The sequence below is a fragment of the Nannospalax galili genome, unplaced genomic scaffold (assembly GCF_000622305.1).
Source record: "Nannospalax galili isolate Female #2095 unplaced genomic scaffold, S.galili_v1.0 scaffold136, whole genome shotgun sequence".
NCBI lineage: Eukaryota > Metazoa > Chordata > Mammalia > Rodentia > Spalacidae > Nannospalax > Nannospalax galili.
The window spans coordinates 6641836-6662798 of NW_008340872.1; the positions used below are offsets into that span (position 1 = coordinate 6641836).

At 37.9% G+C, this 20963-nt stretch overlaps 2 protein-coding genes and 2 pseudogenes across 2 annotated transcripts; 2 read left to right on the forward strand and 2 right to left on the reverse strand.

Annotated features, from left to right (window-relative positions):
• Positions 1-1574: 1574 nt before the first annotated feature.
• Positions 1575-2063, reverse strand: LOC115070856 (annotated as a pseudogene).
• Positions 2064-5337: 3274 nt separating this feature from the next.
• LOC108491006 (keratin-associated protein 13-1-like) lies at positions 5338-6018 on the forward strand. Its single transcript, XM_029564864.1, has 2 exons — positions 5338-5543; positions 5586-6018. The coding sequence occupies exons 1-2, from the start codon at positions 5338-5340 to the stop codon at positions 6016-6018; spliced, it is 639 nt and encodes a 212-aa protein (XP_029420724.1).
• Positions 6019-9897: 3879 nt separating this feature from the next.
• Positions 9898-10470, reverse strand: LOC103736535 (keratin-associated protein 13-1-like). Its single transcript, XM_017798893.1, has one exon. It carries the CDS (start codon positions 10423-10425, stop codon positions 9898-9900), a length of 528 nt encoding a protein of 175 aa, XP_017654382.1. The 5' UTR covers positions 10426-10470.
• A 7871-nt stretch (positions 10471-18341) lies between these two features.
• Positions 18342-19917, forward strand: LOC103736536 (annotated as a pseudogene).
• Positions 19918-20963: the final 1046 nt, after the last annotated feature.

The following is a 20963-nucleotide window of genomic DNA, read 5'->3' on the forward strand; positions in this document are numbered from 1 at the left end:
TGCTGACCTTAATTCCTGAGCAACTTCTGTCCAATTTAGAAAATTCTTTCTTACATCTATATCCTGTAAGTTAGTAATAATATTTTCTTCTAATAGTTTCAGGGTTTCCAGTTTCACATTGAGGTCTTTGATCCATTTGGAGTTGACTTTTGTGCAAGATGAAAGATAAGGATTTAGTTTCATTCTTCTACAGGTTGAGATCCAGTTTTGCCAGTACCATTTGTTGAAGATGCTATCTTTCCTCCATTGTGTGTTCTTGGCTCCTTTGTCAAATATCAGGTGGCAGAAATTGCATGTACTCAGATTTGGATCTTCAATGATGTTCCATTGATGTTTGTGTCTGGTTTTGCACCAGTACCATGCTGTTTTTATGACTATGGCTCTGTAATATACTTTGAGATCTGATATAGTAATTCTTCCCAACGTTGCTCGTTGTGTTCAGGGTTGCTTGGCTATCTGGGGTCTTTTTTGCCTCCATATGAATTTAAAGATGCATCTTTCTAATTTTGTGAAGTGTGTCATGGGGATTTTGATTGGGATTGCATTGAATCTATATATTGCTTTTGTTAGGATAGTCATTTTAACAATATTAATTCTTCCAATCCATGAACATGGGAGGTCCTTCCATCTCCTAGAATCTTCCTCAATCTCTTTAATGATTTAAAAAAAATTTCATTGTAGAGATCTTTGGTGTCTTTCATCAGAATTATTCCAAGATATTTTAATTTTTTGCAGCAATTTTGAATGGGAGCATTTCCCAGTATTCTTTCTCCAATTGCTTGTTATTGGTATATAGAAAGGATACTGATTTTTGTAAGTTGATTTTGTAACCTGCCGTGTTACTAAAAGCATTAATCAGTTCTAACAGTTTTTTAGTGGAGTATTTGGCATCTCTTATGTATGTATAATACCATATCAATTGCAAAGAGTGATAATACGTCTTCTTTTCCAGTTAGTGCTCCTTTAATTTCCTTCTCTTGTCTTACTGCTCTAGCAAGAGTTTCAAGCACTATGTTGAAAAGGAGAGGAGATTGTGGACCTTGATGTTTATATTTCTGATTCACATCTTAATTATTCTGGTTCCCTGGGTCACCAGAAATTCATGTCCTTCATTATCAGGCAATTCACAGCATTGAATTCTGTTTGAAGATGATGCCAATGACAATCTTCCTAGAATTATCGACTCCGAATAAGGAACATGCTGCATGCACCAATTATATGAACCAAAATCCAATTAAACGGTTCCTTGATATTTACTTATGACTTCCACATTCATATGTGTTAAAATGGTGAGAAAGATAATAGTGTGAAAAAATTATTGAGGTATATAATACATTTATTTAAAATTTAAAAATTTCAGTTGCTCATGGATGAAAACAAAACAGCATATGTTTATATCAATAGCTCCAAAGGTAAGACATAATTTTGGGTTACAAACTACTCTCATAAGGTCTCAGGAGTTGATGATGAAAGAATCTGTTAATAGAAGGATTAAAAGATAGAAATAGAGTATTAAGGATGTAAACTCCGGCTGTAGCGCATAGGGACATTGACTTCTATAAGACTATAGAGATCTAAGAGCTGAATCCATAAAGGCCACATCCGTACATCAGAATGTAACAAGAAGCTTGGCAGGTTCTAGAAGCAAAGTAGGTTGGGTAGTAGAATCTGGAGCCACAACTCAGGGTGGGGAAGCAAGAGACTCCATAATTCAGAGATCTGAAGCTATGTGATCCACAGCCCCCTGAGTAGCAGCTTCTAGTTCCATAGCCCCTATAATGGCAGGTGCTGGATCCAGAACCCAGAGATCCAGCATCAGATGGCTGGCAGGGTCTGCAAGATCTGGAGGTCCTTGGGTCTGGCAGGGGCTGGACAATACACAAGACTTCTGGCAGCTGGTGGACTCACTGCAGGTCTCTTGACAGTTATAGTAGTATGAGGACCCCAGCTGGCAGTGCTGTAGACCAGGTTCCTGGGGTAGGAGGAGCCACAGAATGAACCGGTGGCCTGTAGTGCCTAATGGAAGGGGAGGAGAGGTTTCTAGAGCAGTAGTTGTAGGACATACGGAGAGGAGATATGGGCTCAGATGGATGGAACTGAGACGATTCTGGCTTTTCACTGTCACTGATGGACAGGGACATTTATATACTCTAAGTAAGAGGTGTGGTGCCCAGTGAAGCCATCCTTGTCATTTCTGCACTCAATCTTTACTCATAAGGCATTCAGTAATCTCAATAATTGCAGTTTCATATGAATAGTTCTCTCAACATTATTTTTATGGGTGTTGTAATTGCTCAGATATAGTAAAAGGCTGTGGGCTACTCCTATGTCAGAAATGCCATGACTCTATTACACAAATTATATTCCATCATGACCAGGACAATCCTTCCTTTTCCTCTTGACAAAATTTTTGTCCATTTTGTCATAGGATATTATGAGAAAATTGGTTTTATTTACATGTTATGGAAAAAGAATAATGTGAATTTCATTTCATTAATGAGTGGAAAGCACTGTTTGGTATTTCCTTTGGAAGCTACTGAAGATCAACCTTTCTTGCTACCATCATTTCTCATTTTTCATAATTATTCTAAAGGGATTCATAGAAAACTGTGATGGTGAATGTTATCAGAATTCTCTGCTCAGTCACCCTGAATTTTCATTGGTCTGGGGCACTTGGTCCCTTTCACCTGAGCCCTCTCCTAAGGATATTCAGGATATCTAAAATATGGATGAGGATGGAATATATCAAATCTTGCTTATACTACTTTGAGAATAAAGTCTGTTTCTGTGGATATCAGAAGGTTCAGTTGGATACATTGATTTGGAATTGTCTACTTCATTGACCAAAAATTCATTTCAGTTGTGTACTTAATTACAGCATATTATATACCAACAACCTTAGCAGAAATAATATCATCAAAGGTAAAATGTGGTCCATTTATTATCAGAATTGCCAAGTGTTTCAAAATCTTTGCAACAATTTGGCTCTTTTAATCTAGTCCAAAGTGGTATTACTGTTTTTGCAGAAATAATAAAGTCACAAAACTTCATAAAGTATGATATTATGGCAGATAAAATAGACTCATATAGGAATTCATTTTTGATTCTTATTTTAAAAAGAAATCAGTATTAAGAACTGTTGTATAAGATGCACAAAAACTATACTTTTTTTTTTAAAAAAAGGAATCAGTATAATTTCCAGCCTATTGACAAAACCTCACAAAAGTGCAAAGTGGTGAGTATAAAACGTGTAGATTTCAAGTAATTGTAGCTTTGTTTTTGAATGTTTGCTTCTTTGACAGTTAACTCATATTAGGAAAATTTACATTTTGGTGTTTTAGGTTTTTTTATTTATTAGGATTAAGCTTTAAAATATTTTATTGTTATGAGTAACAATTATTTAAGCATTTGAAAAGTTATGCTTCAAATTGATAGGTGATTTATTTCATTTGAAAATATTAAGTGATCAGGTTTTAAAGCAGTACTCTTGTTTGACTTGGACTCTTTTGAAGTATACACTGGTATGCATAGAAAGTACTTAAAATGGACTTGGCAGAAAATATTTAGATCTAGCTACACAATCATAAACTCTCAGGTTGTGTAAGTAAAGGTGCAACTCAAATAATTTTGTCACCCCCACACAACATGGTTAAGGTATAATATGCATCTGAATTATTTTCTATCCCTAATAACATGTTTAATATTCAAAATTGTGCAAACAGGTTTGGATGCATTCATTTTTTGATGAATTGATTCCCTTCTCCAGAATTCCCCTTAGGAAAAAGAAAAAAAGCCCCTCAGACCTTTGCCACTACACTATAGTTGATTAGGATTGTTGGGAAGAAATCCCAAGTTTAAATTCGCCACCAGAGTCTCCTAGAAATCCCTTTGCTGTTTCTCAGATCAGTCACTGTCTGGGAGTAGTCCACGCAAAGAAAGGTTTCTGCATAAACCATGGTATGGGGTGTGCTAACTAATCCATGGGATGGGATAGCTAACTAAACCTTGTGTGATTTATGTGTTAGATATGAACCCTCTACATTGATGCACGTGCAATTTAGAACACAGTACTACCTCAGGCTACTTGTAAGATGCACTGGTGCTAAAATTTGTTTCCTCCTCTCACCTTTGGGGTGTTTTTCACTTTGATGCCATTTAGAGGCTCTCAGGCACATTTAGGGTGGTATGGCCATAGAGTTGACTCCATTTACAAGGACCCAAGGACCCATAATTCTTAGCATTACTTTCTGTGCTCGCTAATCCTGGCTGTCAACTTGACTGAATCTGGGATTAACTGGAGAGAGAGGAGAGAGAGAGAGGAGGGAGGGAGAGAGAGAGAGAGAGAGAGAGAGAGAGAGAGAGAGAGAGAGAGAGAGAGAGAGAGAGAGTTTTTTTATTTTTATTATTTGTATGTGAACTTTATCATTTGAAGCTGGAAGACCCATCCTAAATGTGGATGTTACCTTATGATGGGAGCCTACATAAAAGGCCATGACAGGAGGTGTTCTTGCTTTTTTGTCCCTTGCCTTCTCTCACTGGTAAGTTTGTCTTGCTGCTGTGACCAACTTTGGATTCCAGCGTAGACTGAAGATTAGCAAATCTTCAGAAATCCTATAGGCCTTCAGCACCACATAGGGACTACTGAGACCTCCAGCCTCGTGGACTGAGCAACTATCAGATTCTTAACCTCTCCAGTGTGGTGTAGCCATTGTTGGACTGCTTGGACTCTATCCTGTAAACTAATCTAATAAATCCATATATGTATTCATTCTACTATGGGTTTTGTTTCTTTTGACAACCCTAAATAATACAATTTCTTTAACTCAGTTCTGTGTGAGAAAGACTAGGAACAAGTAAGGTTAATCTTCCCTAGATTTCATAGGAAACCAAATAAATATCCACATTATTGAGAAGTAAAAAGACAAATTATTCTCATTCCAAACTACATAAATAAGACTATTATTCTTATAAAATTCTATGACAAAACACATTAAAACTATGTCAAGGGGAAAAGGAGGGATTTTCCTGGACATGAAGAAATGAACAGTAAAAAACAGTCATGGCATTTGTAGCATAGGAGTAGCTCACTGTCTTTTGCTATAACCAAATTACAACACTCGTAAACACACTGTGCAAGAAACTATTCAAATGCAATTGAATTACAGAGAGATTACCAAGCTGGATTTGTCAGTGAGGAAGCACACAGATATGGCAAGAATGATCCTGTTGGGTAATACAAATATAGCTGAGGGTATATAAATGTCCCTATCCACAAGGAGATATTCAAACTCAGAATCTTCTCAGTTACATCCAGCTGAGCTCACATCTCCTCTCAACATGTCCTACAGCTACTGCTCTGGAAACTTCTCCACCTCCCGTCGGTGCTACAGGCCCTACTCCTCCTGTGGCTCTTCCTACCCCAGTAATCTGATCTACAGCACCACCAGCTGCCTTCCCAGTACCTGTAAGATGGGCTCTCTTCTCCAGCCTGACTGTCAAGAGCCCCGCATTGAGCCTACCAGCTGCCAGAGGTCCTGTGTGGTGTCCAGCCCAGGCCAGACATCCTGTGGCTCATCTTACCCCAGCAACCTGGTCTACAGCAGCACGAGCTACTCTCCCAGGACCTGTCAGCTAGACTCCACTCTCCACAGTGGCTGTCAGGAGACCTGCATTAAGCCCATCAACAGCCAGGAATCTTGTGTGGTGTCTAACCCCTGCCAGACCCACTGCTACTACCCAAGGAGCTCCACACCTTGCAGCCCCTGCAAGCCTTCTTATGCTGGATCCCTGGGATTTGGATCCAGCAGCTGCTTTTCTGGTAGCTTTGGATCCAGAAGCTGCTATTCAGGGGGCTGCGGATCAAGTGGCTTCAGATCTCTGAATTATGGAGTTCCTTGCTTCCCTTCCCTGAGTTATGGGTCCAGATACTGCCACCCAAACTACTTTGCCTCTAGTATCTGCCAACCTTCTTATTACTTTCAACACTATGACTCTGTCCCCTGTGGATTCAGCTGTTAAGTCTGTAAAGCCTTGTAATATGGAAGTCAACTGTTTATTCCCTATAGCCATTGTCGTCAGGCTTCCTACCCACTGCTATCCTTTCCTCCTTCTGCTACTAATTTCTGTGTTGTAGACTATGAGATTACTGTGTAATGGGAAATTCTTCCATATTCTCTGTATTATCGAGCTATATATGTACCTGTTGTTTTTCTTCAAAGGTGTTTTAATATGAAAATTTTAATCTAATAAATTTGTGCTATATGACACCTCAAAGATTGTTCATGGTATTATTATTTTGCCTGTGGCTTTTGCATTAATGAATTTCGAAGCCTTATAAGATATCAGCATGAGTATCTAACTAGTTTGAGGGGGCAAATACATTTTGTTTGGGGTGTTTTGTTTTTTGGAGTACACATATGGAAATGATTTCCGGTGCACTTTAGAGCTCCTTGCCATTCTCTGTTCTTTGCAACTCAATTCACAATAGCTATGAAAAAGACTCAATGGAGATGTCAATCAGCTGATGAATGGATTTGGAAATTGTGGCACGTAGATAAATTGAATTCCACTCAAAGAGCAAAAGAAATCATGAAATTCTCAGGTAAATTGATGCCATAGTAAATATTATGCTGCAAGACAATATAATACACAGTCAGATATCACATATCCACTCATCCTATCTTTGAAATTTTGTTGTCTATGTTTAACCGAAAGTATATGTGGGAGTTAGAAAACCAGACAGAGGCAGGATACTGAAATGTAGGTAAAATTAAAGTAAGGTTGGGATAGAGAGGATTGAAATCTTGAACCTTGGAGAGGGTATAAGATATGGACATGAGGTATTGGTGGGAGACTTCACCAAAATTAAGAGTGCCTGAAAAATCTATAAGGAAACATTAGTTTTCAACTCAAGAAAAAATTCAATGGCAGGGGAAAAAAGAGATGTGCTTTCCATGTAGACTCAAATGAGTAAAACAACAAGACAACTGCTTTAAAGGATGATCATCTACTCTTAGCTGACAAAAGAGTTGTTGGTATCAGTTTAATGCATAAGGTTTCATTTGTTTTAAATCATTTTCTCTCATGTCAATACTATAATTTTTAGGCCTACAGAAACAACATAAGAAAATAAAACAGTGTAAAGCAGCATTACAAAATATGCCTCAGGATTAGAGGAAGAAAAACCACTTCCAAAGGGAGAACATAATTACTTTCATAAGAGATTTGTAAAGTAATGCAATATATTATTAATTCAAAAAATTGATTGAATCTTGTTCAAAACATTCAAGTAAAGCTATACAAAGCTTTACAAGTGTTGTTGCGGTATTTAAAAAAAGTCACAAATCTTTATAAACAGTGGTCTAATAGCACCTAAAATAAAATGAAAATCCTATGAAGAAAGAATTGGAAAATGAGATAAAATAGGTCAGTATTATTTTCAAACAAATTGCAATATTCCACCAGTCAAAGTAGAATTCTTTTAAATTTATAAGTTTGCAAGTCATGTTGTCAAGCAAAGCATTTCCCAGCCTTGTCAATGACTGTATTCACCGCATCCTTTGTAACTTTAATTTTGAATCTTTTTCGCTGCCTCTCATTTTTGAATTAAACTTATTTTATAAACCCAAGAAAATTCAAGGAAGTTTGTCCTGTTCCTTGATGAGCTGTATATACTATTCTGAATTCTTGACCTTTTCTTCACACCAAGTATGGTTTCTGTATTCTGTTATTTTTCTTTACTTCAGAGCTGTCTCATGATTTCATCATGGGTCCACTCTTCCGCAATGAGAATGATTACAGATAGACTCCAATTACAGTGCTGGTATGACGTCATGAAAGTTTAACGATTTCACTATTCTTGTTCATATAATTCAATATTATTGAAAGGAGCTTTTGTTGTTGATCATTAGATATTGATTCATAGACTTCAATCATCTGACACTAATTATAACAATTCAAATGAGTAAGATGACACAGAACTCAAGTTTTTCAGTAATTTCTCCCTAGATGTCACCAAATGTTTTTCTATCAATCTATCCACTCGTATAACAGTCAATACAAATGTTTTTGAACACATTACTTCAACTCCCTTCAATGTCTTTCCAGAAATCTCAAGTTGTTATTTTCCTTCTTTATTGTGGATTCTTAACATAAAGCTTAAGAGATAGATCCAATAGATTAAAATTATTCAGAGGAAGCAATTTCCATAGTTCATTCTGCTGGTTGTGGTGGTATATGCTTTTAATCCCAACACTCAGGTGGCAGAGGCAGGTGAATCTCTGTGAGTTCAGCCTGCTCTACATAGACAGGTCAGCTGGAGCTACAGGGAAACCTATCTCAAAAAGACAAAAAAAAAAATGAGCAAGGATCTGAGATTTCTCTAAGATTCGACATTCTACTAGTCTTAGATCCACAAAACTGGCAATTTTCAAACCCTGTTGCATCCATCCCCTTTCCTTCCTGTTTGGAAAGGTCAGTAACGTTTTTTTTCTCTCTCTTACATGTCAAAATGTTAAATGAGCATCAACATCTAGTAACACATTATTCCATGAATCTTGCAGTCACAGATCATCCTAGGCAAGGCCATGGCACAATTTCTGGTGGATTCACACCCTCTGTAAACAGCAATTTCCCTGCAGTGTACTCCGAAACCTTGGGCTAGGAACCTGCTTATTTCAAATGTTACTATTGTCTTAAAGAAGGACCCCTCTGTCCTTCCTCTCTTTCATAGTTACGAGAATCTATGGAATCCCAAAATTTCAATCAAAGAAAGATAGAGCTGAGAAAGAAATGTTTTTTCCAGGGGATTAGCCCCAGTTCTGGACAATCCTGAGAGTCTTTCTTAGTGCCTTGTATGTCCCTGGAGTACTGCGTTCCAACTTCTCCTTATGGAGATGTCAACATATATGCTTTTTACCAGATTTTTCCTTATCAACAATTTAGTCCCCTTAAACTGCCATAAACCCTGTGACACCAGCTTTGCAAGATTTTCTGCCAAATAAATTGCACCCAAATCTTTGACTTCAACTCTGATTTAAGACTCATACTAAAACTAATAAATTAAGTATTTTCTACATTTTCTAGATACATTGCTCATGGGTTGATTGAAGTTGAGTCTTGTTGAAGTATCAGGTTTCCAGGACCCTTATATCATGGATCATTGGATTCTTTTCACACATTTGGAGATTAGGTACAGGAATATTACCCCAAACTTAGGAAGCAGGGACATAGACATAAATGTCTTTCCTGAGAGTTGTTTAAGGCCAACTTTTCTCTTGTCTAAAAATCTACATTCCAATCCAGACAGATAATTTTTGACTATGTACAGACTTCGCCTTATAAATTTTATAATATCTATCTCGGTGTTTATACTACTGATTCACATTCTCATTACTTTGTTTCCCTGGGTCACCAAAAATGTTCTTGAATATCATGCAATTCACTGTACTGAGCCCTGTTTGAAGATCTGAATGACAATCTTCATAGAATTAGCTGCTCCATGCAGCAAACATACTGCAGGCAAAACTGTACATATTAAAATATAATTGAATGATTCCTTGATATTTAATTATAACTTCTAAATCCATATATGTGAAAACAGTGAGAAAAATAAAAACAATGCGAACAAATTATTGAGGTGTAAGATGCAACACATTTATTAGATTAAACTTTAAATTTTTCATTTGCTCTTGGATGAAAACAAAATAGCATATATCAATAGTTCAGACTGTAAGGCATATTTTGGATCTACAAACTAATCCCATAATATCCCAGAAGATGAGGGTGAAGAAGCTGTTAATGGAAGAATCAACATAAAGAAATAGAGTGTTAAGGATATAAAGAGTGGTTGTAGTGCATAGGGGCTTTGACATATTATAATAAGAAGACTATGGAGATTTAAGACCTGAATCCATAAAGGCCACATCCATAACTTGGAATGTAACAAGAAGGTTGGCAGGTTCTAGAAGTAAAATAAGTTGGGTAGTAGAATCTGGAGCCACAGCTCAGGGTGGGGAAGCAAGAGACTCCATACTTCGGGGATCTGTAACCACTTGATCCACAGCCCCCTGAGTAGAAGCTTCTAGATCCATAGCCCCCATAATGGCAGGTGCTGGATCCAAAGCCTAGAGATCCAGAGTAAGACGGATGGCAAGGGCTGCAATATCTGGAGCTCCTTCGGTAGTAGCAGTTGGTTTGGCAGGGACTGGACACCACATAGGACCTCTGGCAGCTGGTGGGCTGAATGCAGGTCTCCTGACAGCCACTGTCGAGAGTGGAGTCTAGCTGACAGGTGTTGGGAGAGTAGCTCGTGGTGCTGTAGACCAAGTTGCTGGGGTACGAAGAGCCACAGGAGGAACCTGAAGAGGGCTGGTAACACCTAAGGGAAGAGGAGGAGAAGTTTCCAGAGCAGCAGTTGTAGGACATGTTGAAAGGTGATGTGAGCTCTGCTGGATGTGAATGAGAAGATTCTGAGTGCTCGTGTCTCCTTTTCGGCAGATGAATTTATATGCTCTTAGTCATAGGTGTGGTACCCAACAAAGTCATCCTTGCCATATTTGTGTGCTTCCTTCTTTACAAATGTGCAACTCAGCAATCTCTCTTAATTATAGTTACATTTGAATAGTTTTCTTCCCATTATATTTATGAGTGTTGTAATTTCATTATAGCACAACACAAGGATATATTTCTATTCATAAATGCTATGACTGTTTGACACTAATTCTTATTCCATCATATCTTAGGAAAATACATTCTTTACATCTTGACATAATTTCTATATGTTTTTTCATAGAATGTTATGAGGAAATTGTTATTATTTATGTGGTTGGAGGTGACAATATTGTGCCTGTCTTTATTAATGAATTGGAAGCATTGCTTTTGGTTTGCTATGGTACTTACTGAAGATTTACTTTAGCTGTAACCATCCTTTCTAACTTTTAAAAAGCATTCTATGTGGCTTATATAATGTTACCTCTGCGTTTCACATACAGTAGCAAGGGAGCCACGGAAGTCATGGAAAAGCCAAAATTATTGAATATAGGAGACAGAGAGAAATGACAAGAAAATGGTTGAAGTTGTGGTGACTGAACTGAGATATAGTCACAAGTGCTATGTGTTTTGGTCTCTCATTAATGGAATCAATTTGGAAAACATTCAAGAGAAGAGAAAAGGATACAAATTTTATAACCAGTGTATATGGTATTGGGCCTGAGGTAGTCCTGGATTCTAATCTGTATGTGTGGCAGAGTTGAGAATTTACTTCACAGCCCTTAAGCCACAGGACAGTTAATTCACTATGACCCTTCATGCTATGGTCTAAAATCTAACTACATTTCTACAGAAACCTTGCTTCTTATAGATTACTACTTCCCAGTGACTGAGTCTGGAGAAGGTAAAGGGGTTCCTAGTATGCTCTGATAGACAACTTTAACCCAGGGCTTCCCTCAAAGATCCCAAATAATTACCCTGAGTCTACATAGTTTTCAAGAACTTTTTCTTTTTCTTCTGAGTTCTCTCTTTGTGGAGAACCTGAAAAAGAAAAACAATACATAAAGCCTGAATACATCAAATCTTGTTCATACGCTTCTGAAAACAAACCCTATTGTTGAAAGCAGAACACTGGGAATTTTATCTTGTCATGTCATTGTGGATGACCAAAGAAATGATCTCAATTGTGTACTTATTTATAAAACCTATTTTTTGATTTTGAGTGTGAGTGTAACTTGCATCTAAGTAATAATGTCTACTGAGCCCATCTTTAGCCGTGCCTACAATGGTTATAGAGGTTTACATAACTTTCTTGTTTACTGTTTCATGGGTGATTTGGTGCCTTTGATCAATACTGATACATTCTCCACTGAAATCTCTCCTCATGTATTATTTCCACATCATCTACTTCTTTTTCTTAGACTCCTGTTTTAAGGAAGGTGCATATTTTTAGCTAGGTCCCATAAGCTTCCTTTTTTTCCTGTTCTCAAACATTTTGTCTTTACCTTTAGTCTGGGCATTTTCTTCTGTCCCACATTTCATTTTATTGAGTGCAACTGTGTTTAAGATACTGATTAAAAACAGTCCATAAAGCTTTTTCAAATTAATTACTATGAAGTTTTAATTTTTCAATCTTTAATCAAGTCCTATTGCATTATTTTGTTTTCCCATCAAATTTCTTAATCTTATCTTTTTTCAAATGTAATCATTTCTTGAAAATGAAATGATTCCTATTTCTCATTGTCAAATTCTTCACATAGGTCTGGACATGTGTCATTGAATTATGGGATGTGTTTGGGAAAATGTGTTGTTGGGCAGTTGCATCATTTCCAAATGCCAAGGCATACTTGAACACAGATGGCTACAGCATTATGAGGCAAGAGAATCCTATGGGACCACCATTGTCTATGCTGTGTGCAACTGACTGAAACATTGTTGTGTGATAGATGACTCATTTTTAATGCCTGCTGTGCATTATAGGAACTCTGTGGTTCACATTCTAATTTTCACTCTACTCTTGTGTTTCAGACTTCATACATTCCTTATGTGCTCTGAGAAAATAACAGACATTTCATTGGAAAAGAAGATTTTAGCTTCCTTCCAAGATGATTTACTCTAGGTTCTGCCAGGTTTCTAGAATAGACACCCAGAAGCTGGATCATTTTAATCCAATCAAGCTTTGATATAATTTAAACATGAGTTTCTGTCTTAAAGACTTTGCCCATTAGAAATTCAATTTCACCTCTGAGAATTGCCTCTTTAAGGTCTGGGGTAATTCCTAGGGCCCTAAGTCTTTGAAAGACCAAAAATTCCCAATTCGTTATCTAGTTTTGAAAGTTTCTTGTTGCCTTAATCAAAACTGACAGAGTCAAGAGGTACTTTTAAGGGAATTATAATTTTGAGTATAGCCTCTTTCTTTGGTTATCATTTCTGGCTCATGTAGGATCTCTGTGATTCTGAAAAGCTTTGGTAATTCCCTGATAATATGTATAGACATACACACACACACACACACACACACACACACACACACACACATTTGTTTGTAATCCTCCAACTTTTCTGTTTTCACTGAAAGATACTGATCAGTATTTTAATATGCATTTGCTAATTTTATAAAACTTATTTTTAAAACTATTCTATTTTTATCATTTTATTTTTTGTGTGAGAGTGTACTGCATGCATGTGTATAAGGGCTGCCAAATTGTGCAGTACCCACAGAGGTCAGAAGAGGACCCCATGTGGGTGCTGGGAATAGAACCTGGGTCCTCTGCAAGAGCAGTCATTGCTCTTAACAGCTGAGTAATTTCTCCAGTCCTAATTTTAGAAAACTTTTTAAAGATTTGTTTACATTCAAATGACATAGGAATGATTCAAATGAGAGTATCTGCCTTAAAGTATTCTATATTAGCTTCAGCAAATACAGATGCTGCAGTTATCTGTGTTCAGTCTGTCTGTCTAACCCTGAGTGCTGTCTTTGTGCCACATACATCTTCTTTCAATGGTTATGGGAAGATTGAACCCCACATGCTTGCATAGCATCCTCTTTCCTACCATTCCATTTTATCCTCCTAGACATTACTTCTTTCCATCTTTGTTGTAGTTGTGAATTTCAAAGTGATATCTGACAACCCCTATCCCCAAATAAAAAACAGTGGTCAATACCCTGTTGATGTCCTGGAGGTCTTGAATATAAACTGAATATTGATTACTGGACATGTGTATACATTTCTGCCTTTTGCATTCACCAGAGCATGCTAAACCCCTGTTAAAGGTTCTACTAGGACTGAGTCCAAATTGACTGTAGTATAGCTAGCTTGAAAATTGCTGACATTAACTTCTACCATTTTCTAGCGTATTTTTCTTCATCCTGTAGGATCATGTAGCAAATAGTGTATGAATCCACATTTAAAAAAATAAAAGTGATTTATTGTAATTATCTCACAAATAAAGCATCACACATCTAGATTAAGGTAACCCCTCAAACAAGCACTCAGTTCTAAATTGTATACATTTCAGTGAACTATGCAATTAGAACGGCCATTCTGAGGCTGTGGAACTTTAAGTTTTCTACTTTCACTATCAAGTGTATTTATACACATATCCACCACAAAAGGAGAAAGAAAAAGCATTAAAGAGTTGAAACTAGAAAATCAAATACTTTATATACCCTCTTTCAGGACTCATGTGATCTTTACCCTGTATTCTGTCCATTTTTTTCAATAAATTTTGTAAAAATTTGTAGGAAAGAATGTAGAGGATTTATATTTTAATATTTATTTGTGCTATTTTTGCATTCGTGTACATGTATCTGTGTGTCGTCATATGCATGTGTGTATATGGATACCCCAGGAAGCCCGAAGAAGAGATCAGATGTCCTGCAGTTAGGGTTAGAGGTGGTTATGAACTGCCTGATGTGGGTGCTGAGAACCAGCTCTGCTCTGGAAGGGCAACAAGACTTCTTAACCTCGGAACCACCTCTTCAGCCCCAAGGGCTTATTAACATGTTTATTAGGCAATCTCTAGGGTTTCTCTGACCTTATAAAATTTTAATAAAATGTTCCCTAGAGAAAAATACTAAGAATGTATTAAAGGGCGAAGTGTGTTTTAAAACCGCATGTAGATATCTTTCTATGATGAGTGGGTTTTTGAGAATATGCAGTTCTAATTTAATATTGCATAATAAAATGAATATTTTTGTGGTTATTGATAGCAATAAAGAATTTTATTAAGAAGGTACTGGTTTTTGTTTATGGAGATTCAATTATATTTTTTAAAAGCAAGATCCCTGGTATTTTGATGATGGAGTGATTGGAAATTTTAAGAGGAAAAGTAAGTATCCCAGAAGCTATGACTTTCAACTTGATATGGATCTGTTAGAAACAACTCAATAATAAAATATATTTTTACCTTGATATGGATCTGTTAGAAACAACTCAATAATAAAATATATTTTTTTCATAGCCTACTGATGATAACCTGCAATCGAAAGTCTACAAGCAGAAGCCTCAGCATGAACAGCTCAAGTTGTACAGTTTATGTGAAATATATTTTCAATTTTTATTTTTATTAAATTTATTTTATTTTGATTATTTTTATTTTATGTGTATGAGTGTATTGCCTGCATTTATGTAAGTGCAACTGTGTCGTGCAATGTCTGACAATGTCAGAAGGTGTCAGATGCCCTGGAACTGGAGTTACATGTGGCTGTTATCTAACATGTAGGTGCTGGGAACTGAACCAGGGTCCTCTCCAAGAGCAGCCAATGCTCTTAACCACTGAGCCGTCTCTCTAGCATCAATTTTCAAATGTGTATGAAAAACTAGGTAAAAAATTGTCATGACCATCTAACTTATACAGAGAAAGCAGTAGAGCCTTTGGTGTAAATTTAGTTTAAAGGTAGGGCATTTAAAAATTCTTTTGGAAATTTATCTCAATTTATTGTAGATAGAATTCTAGACTACTAGATTTCCAGATGAACACAATGAAATAACATCTATATTCACATTAACTGTTTCAGATGATTCTTGAATAGGAGGCTGGGGTAACAGGAGAACAATTCACTAAACCCCCAGTTTTCCCTTCTAAACTTACACTTTTTATTTATTAAGCATTTGTCCTCAATATTTTATTGAAGAGTTATGTTTAATCAACCACAGGAAATAGACAGGGAATGTAATAGTGCCCACGGTATCAAAGAAATAGGCTATGTGATCCAGTTGCTGAGACACAAAGTAAAAAGGTAGGAATTCTGCTCTTGAAGAACAGATAATAAAATCCACACAGAATAACTATGTGAACCATGTGTCTTCACATCTTTCTTCCTTTTGCTTCCATTTATAAAGTCTACATTATAGTAAATTAAAGATTATTATACATTTGACCTTTATAAACATTGGTATTGAAGTGTATTAGATTTTACTAGAAAATAAAATAAGTGGGGCTGGAGAGATGGCTCAGCAGTTAAGAGCACCAGATGCTCCTGCAGACGACCTGAGTTGGAATCCCAGCACCCACATAGTGGATAACAACAGTTCATAACTCTAGTTCCAGGAGATCCGATGTCCTCTTATGACTTCCTCAGGCATGCAGGACATGGGTGTACTTACATCACGCAGGCAATAAATTCATACACATAAAATAAAAATAATAAATATATTAAAAAAGAAAATGCTGAATATAGTTTAGTTACATGGAAAAAACCCTGGGAATTTGATAAATCCATCAAGCTTATTTTTAACTTTGAGTCTATTGCTAACTAGGTATAAATTGACGGGACAGCACACACTGAAAGAAAACAAAGAAATAAAGACAAAATGTAACTTAAAGACAAGAGAAAATAAAAGAAAATGATAAATGGGGAAGCAAGGGAGGAATGGAGGAAGGGAAGGAGAAGAGAGAGGAGAGGGACATGTTCACCATTCACATGCCCTCCAGAGGAAAAGGGGACCAGGAAAGGATGAGACCTCACGTTTAGGTAGGAAAGTATAGATCTGTACCTGACTATAGACCCAGTAGAAAGTCATGGAAAAAGTAAAGACATCTTGCCATGGTGGAAACCTGCAGTGATTACAAGTGCAGATGAGAAAAGAATAGTAAGACATTTCTTCAATATGTTAAATTCGCCAAAATGTGCTTAGTCAGGCATTGGAACAAAACAAATCATAGCTGTAGAGCTCAGTATAAAGCTAAACAGGGTGGCAAACACCTATAAGCTTAGCACTGGGGAATCAGGGGCAGGTAGATCATTTGGTCCTGCCAGCATGGACTACATTGCGAGGTCCTGTCTCAAAAACAAAACAACAAAAAATCCACAAAAGAGTGTAATTATCTTTTCCCTTCATTAAACAAGTGGTGCTGTTTCAACTGAGACCTTTATTGCCAGTTTCCCTTTTTTTTTAAATGGACCAATTCAGTTTTAATTTAAAAAATATATTCACAATAATCATTTATTTAACGAGTCATTGAGTGCCTATTGTATGACCAACACTGAGTGAGAGCTCATTCCATTTAATGACCTCATTACAACCTATAACAAGAAAGCATTCAAATTCCATATTACCAGTTTGCCTGACCCACACTAATCTTATCAATGATGACTGGTTCTTAAGAGAGACTTTGTAAAGGTCCAGTATACAGAAGTTTCACTGATGTTTAGGAAGGACATCATGTAGGTCCTGAATATGAATTCTGTTTTCTCTATGCCTGTCCCTCACTGCTTCTGTAAGAGTTTTGACTGGCCATATGTGGATCGTGTGCACACTCCAAGGTCTGCTCAGGCAGTGCTCCACAACCCCGAAATCTTCATTCTATCTAGTTCCCCGCTTCCATTTCTAACCCCACCTTCTCATACTCTGCACTTCTCAGATAAGTGATCTGATAGGCAAAGATTTGGGTATCAACTCTTAAAGTGAAGTCTTCTTCACTCTTTAGTAACTATATTTGATCTTGTATAGTAATAAAAACGCATTATAAACCTTGCCATAAACTCCTTCATATTGGTGTGTACTTTTCAATCGATAACCCGTTTAGCATTCTTCACATATATCAAAAATCAATGATTTGTACTGTATTTTCCAGATCTTTGTAGCACAGTTCCTTATCAGGGTCTGACAATGCGATTTGCAAGGTGTAGGAGAGAGGACAAGAATGGGTGACCCAATGGCATCTCAGGTGGAACTTCTTAAACCTGAGCTAAGGAACTAGTCACAGGCTGACTCTGGTCTCATGAGCTGTTGCTGCATTCAGTGGAGACTGAGCTCCAGAAAACAGACAGCTAGCCCTCCAGGGAGGTGGAAAGTCCTTCCAGCTAGAGCTGCCCTGGTGCAGAATTTGCATAGCTCAGGCACCATGTGCATAGCTGGTCACCTTGTCTTGGAGCCTGTGAAACAGAATTGGCGTAGGCAGATTGCCGTCCTCACAACTATCCATGAAGGAATTTCCTAATTGTTTTCCTGTCTTTGGATCTGCCAGGACACATAGTCCTGGCAGGTGATAGGTTCCCTCTGAAACATCAGGTTCATGAAAGACTGCCTCTTTTGAACTGTCTTTTCCTCCTTATCATTCCTCTGCTGGTCTCTGTCGGTATCATTGAGCTTCAGGAAGAAACATTCTTGTGTGTGGACACCTTGTCATGGTGGGAAACCTTTGGTAATTCCTTGCTCTGAACGCAACTTTTCGAAGGTTGCTCATTTTGATGTCATATGGATGCTCTTGGCCTATGGGTGGGTATGAAACATCTCCATGGCCAGAACATAACCACAGGTGGTAATCTTCCTCAGCATTCTTAGAAGAAGAGAGGATCACTCTTCTTTTTGTTCTGAAGATCCATTCACAGGTCACTCAGCAATGACATGTTTTATTTTAAAGTATTTCTTACACCCGATGCTGCACATGTGCTGAGTCTTCCCAGGAAGTATTTCCTGGCCCAGAGCATGCTCTGAAGTTTCTGGGAGCAAGTGCTCACTGCCTTCTGTCAAAGTTACCCGAATCCCTATAGCAAAAATATCTTAACTGAAGACATTGTGCACCTGGAGGTGACCCCTGACCAGGAGCTTCTGTCCCGGAGACTTGTGACCAAGACCAACAGGATGTGGTGCATTGGGCAGAGTGACTGTCTCCTGCCAACGTTGCTCACTCAGTATACATCCTGGAGGAAACTATAGTGAATTCACAGATCAGACCGTGTCTCCCTTCACCTGGACCATCAACCACAGCCGGTTGGTGATGGTGGAGCAACCATACATTTACTGTATGAACGCTCACAACAGCTGCTCGACCAAAATCCACTGTGAAGCCTGGGTCTCAACACCTTACTTGGTGTCTCCAGAGCTGTTCAAGAGTTTGGTCTTGTCCGACTCAAAAGCAATGTAACCAAGACAATGAAGGGCTTTGAGTACACCTTGGCCAAGCTACAAGGTGAGGCCCCTTCTGAAACACTTGTTGAGACAGCTGAAGAGGCCAAAGAGAACGCTAAGGACACAGCACTGGCTGCCACAGGGAAGGCCACAGACCTTCCAACAAAGTGGCCACCAAGCAGTAAGTTCATGTAGCCACCAGCCAGTGCAGCTCAGCTCCCTCTCCCTTCTTCCCATGTACTTTATTATTGAAAATCAACTTCAGCCCTCTCTGCTGTCTGGGTGTTGGGTTGGGACAGATGTCTAGCTCAACATCTACAGTATACCAGGCTTGGTTGCCACTGAGGCCAGGCTCCTTGTTCCTCCCCTGGACAGCTGTGACAGGTACAGAAAGGTGCAGTGACTTGACCAAGGAAACAAGCAGTATTGTAGGTGAAGTGGAAAATGATAGACTGTAAGTTCCAGGAGGGCAGGGCTCCTGTGTTATTCTCTGATGAGTCCCAAGTATGGGTTACTAGACAAAACCAAAGTATCATTGAACAAGAAGAGACGTCCCCGCTTCCTTCTCCAGCCTCTTCTCAGTTCCGCAGGGCCTTGGAGCAGCAGAGTTTGATGCATGTCCTCTAATCATGAGGTTTTCTCAATGAGGGCTTCCATCTTAGGAGAAATGCTTTTCCTGCTTTCCAGTGAAGCCTTGAATGATGAGTCTGGGTGGACTGAAGTTGTCTTTTTCCTTGGCATTACATACTAAATATGGCTACATCAGTTGGCAAACCAACCACTTAAGTGTGAGAATCCAGCAGTCCTCATGGGAACCGTGATGTCAGGGTTCTAAGGCTCATGCCATAACTGACAAAGTGGCAAGTGTCTTTCCTTCATTTCCTTCTATCCTTTTACTGTCCTAATTTTTTTGATGTAATATTAGGTTCACAAGCAGTTGTAAGGTAGAGAGAGATCCTATTAATATGTATATGGGTTCAGATCAATAGTCACCTAGATCCTCAAACCCTAGTATCATATCTTAAGCAGATATTCTGGACCATTTTCTGTTTCTCGTTCTTTTTAAGGCTAAAAAAGCATAAATGGTGTCATCCCTATCAGTTTGGCCTCTAGGCAGCACCACCTTGGCTATGTCACCTATGCCACAACATGGAAAATGCCATCATGTCAGGAGCATGTGTGAGAGATCACATGGATGGTGAGACAGGCCATAGGACAGAGAGCAGAAGGGATAGTATTTCTTTCTGACAATAATCCTCATGTATGCTTGACCAGGGTCCCATTAAAGTGTTTATACTGATTTCAATATTCTATATCAGTATCAGTTCAACTGTGATCCTAAAAATTTACAGCCACTTTTGAAAGAGATGTATCTTTGCTGTGGAAATTGTTACTGAATATGATAACGCTGTAATAAAATGCTTCTTCTAATCATGTGGTTATTAAATTAAAAAATTGTAATTCCTTCAGAGAGTGGAGACACCCAGTAACTGGTTGGCTGCCTTGTAGGCCCTGTCTCTTACAAGTGCCAACATCTCTCAACATTGTCAAACTGAGGACTAAACTTCCAGTGCATTAGACCTTGGGCCAATGATATTGGTATTGATAGAATTTAGATTAGGACACTTCAACTACTACTGAAAAGGTCTTTAGCAGTCCCCTTACAGCCACTATTGCCATCTCATCATGGCCACACCTTTAATAGTGAGCAATCAGTTTTCTAGTCTCCATGTCCATGATGTTGTCTTCTTAACAATGTTGTATCATTTTACAGCCTTTTTGGATTTTATTCTACTCTCATTATTGGGGGTTCATTCATATTATTGCTGGAGTCCACATGTTTTCATCACTTGGTAAGTATTTTACACTGATTTTTTATTCACCTGTCTACTAAAGGTTGCAGCTCTTACATGTAAAGATGGTGTAAACATTTGTTTGCATAATATTTTTAAATATTTTTGGAAAATTTTATACATGAATACTGTATTTGCAGTATATCAACTCCTCCAATTCCCCAATCCAACTCTTTCCATGTCCTCTTTACTCTCTCTCAATTTCCTGCCCTCCTCTATATGCATACTATTACTATACATAAGTACATACACACATATATATAAA

Bases quoted from the DNA above. Each gene is read 5' to 3' on its own strand.
- LOC108491006 (XM_029564864.1), top strand. From the start codon at position 5,338: ATGTCCTACAGCTACTGCTCTGGAAACTTCTCCACCTCCCGTCGGTGC. The intron at 5,544-5,585 runs GTCCAGCCCAGG...ATCTTACCCCAG, and splicing joins TGCCAGAGGTCCTGTGTGGT to CAACCTGGTCTACAGCAGCA.
- LOC103736535 (XM_017798893.1), bottom strand. From the start codon at position 10,425: ATGTCCTACAACTGCTGCTCTGGAAACTTCTCCTCCTCTTCCCTTAGG.